This window comes from Arachis ipaensis, chromosome B07, assembly GCF_000816755.2.
Source record: "Arachis ipaensis cultivar K30076 chromosome B07, Araip1.1, whole genome shotgun sequence".
Classification (NCBI taxonomy): Eukaryota; Viridiplantae; Streptophyta; class Magnoliopsida; order Fabales; family Fabaceae; genus Arachis; species Arachis ipaensis.
Genome location: NC_029791.2, coordinates 111,137,837 through 111,145,687, shown reverse-complemented (window position 1 = coordinate 111,145,687; position 7,851 = coordinate 111,137,837). Strand labels below are relative to the sequence as shown.

General features: G+C 36.4%; 1 protein-coding gene across 11 annotated transcripts; it reads right to left on the bottom strand.

Annotated features, from left to right (window-relative positions):
* LOC107610202 (pentatricopeptide repeat-containing protein At3g53170) lies at nt 227-7,838 on the bottom strand. Of its 11 annotated transcripts, none has more exons than XM_021106227.1 (5): nt 7,090-7,838; nt 5,420-5,970; nt 1,356-2,451; nt 736-887; nt 227-652 (listed from the first exon to the last, which is right to left on the bottom strand). In XM_021106227.1, exons 2-4 carry the CDS (start codon nt 5,852-5,854, stop codon nt 847-849), a joined length of 1,572 nt encoding a protein of 523 aa, XP_020961886.1. In that variant the 5' UTR covers nt 5,855-5,970; nt 7,090-7,838; the 3' UTR covers nt 227-652; nt 736-846. The 11 variants fall into 11 exon arrangements, with proteins under 11 accessions (XP_020961886.1, XP_020961887.1, XP_020961888.1 ...); XM_021106228.1 differs by having other exon boundaries at nt 796-887; XM_021106229.1 differs by having other exon boundaries at nt 1,365-2,451.

Sequence of the window (7,851 nt, the reverse complement as noted above, 5' to 3'; positions counted from 1 at the left end):
AACTTTGGGGACAAGGTTGTGTTGGAGGGTGGGATAGTTGATAGCTCTACAATAAGCCCCATTATTGATCAGGCTGCAATTGAGGAAATTGGACCAACTTATGAAATTGAACCAGTGCAAACAGCACAGCCCAAACCAATGAGAACCAGAAAAGCTCCATCTTGAATGAAGAACTTTGTTAGTAAATGAAAAATAGGGTAAAAAATAAGGGATTATTTCTCAAGGCTGGCCTAAAGAATTAGTTAGAAGGATTTTATAAAGGAGAGGAATCAATTCTGTTACATAAGGAATGTATTGTGATTTTGTTCTCAAGGAGTTCATCCCTGACTCCGAAAAGGGAATTATTTTTGACACTCGATTCCATCTATTTCCATTTCCATTCAATAATAATAATCTATACACTTCTTCTACAACCTGAATCATTACATTTTCTATATTACTCTGCATTAGCCATTGATTGTCTAACAGAATCAAATTCTGTGGCAGACGCTTTAGCCAAGATGGGTGCTTACAACCTTGCTGGGGCTGAGGAGTGGCTGGATCTGCCGTTGGAGCTATGTGAGATCTTGAACAGGGAAGCCTCCATGGCGTGCTGACCCTGTTCCGTGTTTCTTGTTTTTTGCTCTTTTTCCTTTCCATTTTAGCTGAAACTCTACCCAAAAAAATTTATAAAATTAGAATTTAAGGATAAGCTGGGTGATTGTAATGGTTTAAAAAATTCAGACGAGTGTCAACCTAAAAATTAAGAGGGAAAGTCTAATATTGATACACTTCAGTAGGTAAATAAGCACTGACATGAAAAGAATATGTAGCAGAAGCAGACACGAAAATTTCAATACGAATGCTTCAAGGGGCATGCAGTACAATTTCAATTACATGTTTAAGACCTACATGAAAATCAAAATTTGAATGACCATCATTAAATACTGCATGTGCATGCCAGAATAACATAGTATTATTTACGGAAGTAATCAAATGAATCAATAATTTTATATTCATTTTTATTATTCAATTTCTAATATAATTGCTACTTAAAAATAGGAAGTTATATAATCTTGAACATGAAAATTAGTATATAGCTTTCAAAGTGACAGGTAAATCAGTTTCTCCTTTAAAAAAAAGGCATATGGAGAATCAAACATCACCAGCTGAAGTGCAACAATAAAGTTCGATCAGCATGGAAAATATCTATATTGGGAATGTTAGACACAATTCGTTCAATGGGAACAAGGTCAACAAAAGTAAAACCTTCATTCAAAAATCAATATTCTACTCAATCCTAAAATTGTCACCCAACCTTGCAAGAGGACTAGGACCAAACATCAAAATTACATAAATAAACTAGTAAAACATACCGAAGCTACGTTTGTCAGTAACCATAATGTTTTCCAACTTTTTGGCGTCCTCAGTCATGCCGTGAGCATTGTAAGCCTGCATTAAGCAAGCAAAAGTAATGCTATCAGGTTCACAATTTCTTTCCTTCATTACCCGGAAAAATTCACCCATCTTTTCTAAGTCGCCAGCTTGGCCATAGGCACTAATAACACTATTAAAGAAGGGAGTATCTAATACTACATCAGAATTTTCTACATGCCTCATGATTGAGTCAACTTTGTCAATAAGCCCAGCTTTGCTATATGCATTGACAAGAGAGCAATAAGTTACAGTGTTAGGCTTCACACCTAGATGCTTCATCCTGTTGAAGTGTTTATCCATCTTCTCAATTTCTCCAGCTTTTCCAAACACATCAATAACCGTATTATATGTTACAATTGTAGGAGAGAAAAATCTCCGTTTCATAAAATCCATAACAGACTGCATCTTCTCATACATACCTGCTTTCCCGTAGGACTTTATCATCATATTGAATGTCTTTAAGTCTGCTTTAACGCCCATTAGCTGAAATTCATCATACCATTTCTCCATCTTGTCAATTTTCCTACCTTCTCCGTATGCTCCTATAATAGAGTTCAGTGTGAAAACATCTGGTTGGCAATTGCCACTTTCAACCATATCCGCCAGTGAGTTTTCCATGTGTTCAAACATGCCAGCCTTACCATACCCATCAATTATGGTATTATATGTGACATTGTTACATTCAATGCCTACATAAGACATCTCCGAAAGAACATGACCAATTAAATCAAAACGTTGAAATTTTGTGCAGCTGCTGATAAGAATAGAATATGTATATATATCCGGTTCACAGTCAACAACTGATTTCATATCTTCAACAGTACGAAATGCCTGATGAAGGGAACCACTTAGACCGTAAGCACCTACCAGAGCGGTATAGACATCAACAGTAGGTCTAAGCCCTTCCGACAACATTATCTCAAAGATCTGACCAGCCTCTTCAGGTTTCCTGCACTTGCCAAGCATCATCAATATTTTTGCATATGTTTGACATCTAGGTTCATACCAATGTTGCCTACGAAGAAGTGCAAAAATCTGCAAAAAAGATGTCCATCAATTTTCAGAAAAGGCTAAAGCTAAACCCTAAACCCAATAAGTCCCTACAAGAATATAACTAAGAATATTCAAATTCTTTTAATATTTTTGTAACAAGGATTTCATTACAATTTTTTTTTTTATAAAATATTAGGACCTAATTACAAGCTTTTAAAGTATAGGAACCTACTCACAAATTTGGTAAAATTATAAAGACTTCCATATTAATTAAACCTTTAGATGATAATAATAATTACAGCAAGAAGAAAAGTATTAAAAACTTGAGCAAAAGAGATTGTGTCACATTGACTTTCTTTGTAATTAAGTAACATTACACATTTCATCCTTTGATTCTCATGGCTACATTAACTTCCTTACAGAGGAGATCAATGTCATGCTGACAGTAGAGTTAGTGACATATCACCTAAATCTCAAGGATAATGAATAATTTTATAAATCATGGAATGTTGTGTGTAACAACACATAATTCAAGAGAGATTAGTGAAATTTTCCCTAGGTTAAACTACCAGAATCATGAGCCCTATAAATTAATTAACACAACATGCTAAAATGGAGTACACCCACCGATCCTTCACAATTTTCTTTTATTTTATTTCTTGATAAAAGAAATTCATTAAGATGAAAGGTAATAATAAATGGAGGACAACGATTAGAACTCCAACAACTGACAAACAAAACAAAAGTAGAGCTATCCATAAGCATTGCTTTTGAATCTCTCATCATGTCGGAGATGGAAAATCCTGTTATCAAAATTAGAGGTATCTATAAAGTAGATGCCAATCATCTTATCCTATCCCATAAAACATGTTTGTCAGAAAATCTTAAAACCTACCAATTTACGAGAAGGGAGGGGAATGACAAGAAAGTGGCACATTTTGTCTCCCTTGCATCTCAGTCTCCAATTTCAAAGCTCCGTCCAAATTGGTGGACAAATAGGAACTAGCTAAATTTCTCTTCATTTTTCCCATCAAACTTATTGATCATCCAAATAAGAGAATGACATGTTCTATTCTCCTTCACTACTTGCCTTTCCCTTCTATTCCATTGAGAGTAGTCATGCCCTTCCATCATCTAGAAAACACCCACACATACCCTTATATGGTTAAGGAGATCTCCCCATAACTTGCCTAAGTACACAACAAGACACTAAACTTGCAAAACATTGGAGATATCATAAAACCAACCAAGAACATTCATCATCATGTGAACATCCTCATCATTGATCACAACATTTTTTATTTTTTATTTTTCACCATTGTTTGTTGTTAAAATTCATGGTTACTCGGCAGAAATATTAGAGTAACTAGACTAAAGAGAGAAAGATAATATATTGTGTTTAGATTGTGGTTTGTTACAATAGAAAAGACCAATATATATATAGAGGAGAGTAATAAATGTAAAGCACATATCAACTACTCTCCATTAATACACCATTTAAACTACTAACCACTATCTAACAATAGGATCACTTCTCATATTTCAGCACTCCCCCTCAAGCTTGAGCATGTAGATAACACGCACCAAGCTTGGAACATAAATAACTGATAGAAGATATTATGAGATATCAAAGGATAATCTCTTTTATGTTTAAATAAAACTCCCACCTCAAGCTAAAGCTTAATAAGTGAAAACTATATTGCCATTGGTTTAAATTGGAAGCTGGAATCTAACACAACACTATAAACATCACTTTATGCCATGAGGAAAACTAGAGGCCAAATGCACAACATACCGATGTGAGACGCTTGGAAGGTAGGTGACTTAGTCCCCTTCAATGTGACAGTGTTGAACAATCAACCAAATACAAGCAGAAAAATGTAGACATCTGAGAAGACCACGAGGCCAAGGGCATAGACAGAAATGCAGAAAACCGCAAAATATGAAAGATGTGACCAGCAGTGGAGTACGGAGACAGACACGGATGAACAGGGCAGTAGAGCCAGACCAAAAAGGGAAATGCAAAAGATGAAAAATTGTCAGATGTGAAAAAAACGACCACTTCTAGAAAGAGAACAACTAGGCAAGCAAGGCAGTGCAAGAAGCAGCAGAATACAGTAGCAGATGCGCCCTCACATTCTGGTGGAAGTGATGGAACTTGGAAGTGACTTGTTCATGAAAGAGAAGCAGCGTGTGGATTATCAGGCACGACATTTTTGACAGGGTTGGACATCTCTAGACAAGGAGAAGCTCATGATATGATCGTTGGTCAGATTGGATGATGGTGAATGGTGGCGGCAGCACCGGAGAAGTTCTGAAGGTGGTTAGATTGTTGGAAGGTGGATTTGGGCTGCGAGAGTAATAAATGTAAAACACCTATCAACTACGCTCCAGTAACGCACCATCTAAACTACTAATTATTATATAACATTAATATCACTTCTCATATTTCAACAATTACTTTTTTCAAATTTTCACCCTCTTAATAACATAATCTCATGAACGGTGAGATGCTCCACTCGCTCATTTGCAATCTCTACCCTGTGTTATTGATTTTAAGAGTATACTAGATACCCAATTGACATGTTAGCCTTTATGAATCAAGTTCGTCTAAATTCATGAAAGCTCCAAGTTTAATTGAAACCTCTTGTTTGATTGCCTTGCCTCTACCATGCAACATTGAACATAAAAATGGACCCTACATAATTTTTTGTTTAACTTGTCCCTAACATTTACAAACAGTTTCAATATCATCCTTCCGTTATACGAGGATGAGGTGGATGAAGGGAGAGTTAGAACTTAGAAAGGGTATTGTAGGAAACTTTCTTTCCTCTTAAAAGTTTCTGTCACATGTTTTATAGAAGTATGATTTTTGAAACAGTTTGTAAACGTTAGGAATGATTTTGACCCAAAAAAAAAAGTAAAAAGTTTATGGACCATTTTTATTTTCACCCTAATTTGGAAATAACTTTATACATAACACAGCAAAAAGCATCAAGCTAGAACCTACCTTGAGTGCAGCCTGCCATCGACACCCTTTGATGGCCTCATCCAAGGCTTCAAGAACAGCCTTGGGCCATAGCTGCCTGTGCTTCCATGACTTCCCTTTGTTTTCCACCCCTTTGATGGCAGCTTCCGTTCGCAGAATCCGTGATAGGTCCTTGTTGGAATCCTTTTGGATCCCAGAAGACAATGGTTTCAAGCCTCGCTTCATGAATTCAACACGAAGTGGGAACGGTGGATTTGGAGCGGTGTTGTGGCTGTGTTTAAGGAATTCCGTTGAATGCATGAAGGGGGATGTGGAGGAGACGGAAGAGGCCCATCTAAGGCAAGTGGAATCCACGAGATGAATCTCCATTGGAGATTGTGATTTCTGTGAGGCAGGTTGTGCTTGCGGGAATGAGAGGACGAGCACAACTTCTACTAAATTAAAATTCAAATGCATTTAGCAATCCCATTGATCCACATTTTGGCACCACATTCATGCGTTTTCCCACCATTTTTCCCTAGCAAATCATGACCATTACCCTTCATGCTCATGCATGTCAATTTTGATGTGTTCTGCAACAAAGCACTGATAGTCAATGGCCAAAATGATGCATGTCATATCTATATGGGAATGAAGCATGCATGACGTGACAAATCAATTGGATTCCACGAAGTGAGTTGATGTTAGGCTTCGTGCAGTTAATGCACAAGATGCTGAACTATAGATGATGCACACAGATTCTCATAATAACTTTGAGCATCAGCAATATTATATGCCCCTATCTGTATCTATAAGTACCAACCTTTAAATCATAATCATAAGCAAGTGCAGAGCACTTTTATGATTTCCATCAAAGTATCTATGTAAGCATTATTTATATCTTGCACCTTTTTTAGCCAATTCTTATGTCTAGCGTAGGAAGCGTATTTGGCTAATTCCTACTTCAAGGATTCTTAGGCACATATAGTCTTAAACTTTTAATTCCTCAAGCTTTTAAATGTCTTTCCAAGACATACAAGATTCATAATTTCACCATACAATTCGCATATCCTTCATTACTTAATATGAAACTCAAAGCTTAAAATTCATATTTCTCTTGATTACAACTCTTCCCTAGACTTTACGAAAACTACATTTATCAAAATTCTAATTTTAAATTACTTTTAGTTTCAACCAAGTTAACTTAATTACTCTAAGAAACTAAAAATTAGAATTCTTGATTCATAATTTCTAATTAACCATCATTTAATGATAACCTACGGATAATTCTTAGTGATTACTTGAATTGTTTACTAATTTACATTATTCTAAACTATTAAATTATCTTCTTTATTTTTAACTCTAATTACTTACATGACAACAACTCTAATGGTACTCATTAAAAAAATCTAGTTACATTTTCTAAGTCTAGTAATTAATCCAAAAGCCACCTAATCCAATTAGTTCTCTAGCCACACAAACCCATATTTCTGCTCTAATTAACCTATATAAATCCTAGTTGACCACTTGCAAAGCTTAAAAAAGCTTATTCCTAAGCTTAGAAGTTAGAACATTAATTACCCACTCTAACCGATATCAACATGTGTTAATAATCATCCCATGCATCATCATTTTAAGCTCAGTTAAACCATAAAAAGCTATTATCAACAACATCATCAACTCAATAATCACAATTAACCAAAAAATCCTACCTCAGAGCTTAATTTGATAGTCACAGAATTTCAGGGATAAAGGCAGTTAGCAGAAGCAGCAACAGCTCGGGCAGTTTCAGCGGTGACATGGACGTCGGCTACCACTACAACTCACGGAAGCAGCTCAAATAAGACAGAACAGAACCAGCGATGCAGCTCGAATCCGGTGAAATAGGGGCAGTGGAAGAGAGAAGGCAGAGGTGACGGCGTTGGAACAGGTTCAGAAGCAGAATCGGCAGTGGTTCCGGCAGCTTCAACGGCAGCAGTTCCAGCGGACAGGGACGGCAGGGCGTGGTAGCAGCAATGGCAGAGACGGAGGCAGAATGGTGGCTCTGAAAAAGCAAGCAACAGTGGCGGCAGCGGTTTCTCCCGGCGACTCTTCCTCTTTCTCGAGCTCGCCTCTCCTCGCTTCTCTTCTCAACCTCCCTTTCTCACGGTCTCACTTCTCCTCGCTATGAATAAATACATCGAGGCCTCTAAAATTGGGTTTAAATGAAATGAAAGGAAGATATTTTTGGAAAGGAAATAATGAATAAAGAGAATATACTTTTTTCAAATGTAGACGAGTTGAGGGATCGATTAAAGAGAATATACTTTAGACTCTCCTGTTTGAAACATGTGCCCTATAATCTTGAATTATTAGTTAATGAACACTAATTGGTTGAACTTCATTGCCTTTTCTTTTAAACCTGACTGATAAAGTATAACATGTTCATCATGCTCATTTTTTTTTTTTTTTTTTTTTGTTTTTGTTTGTCTCTT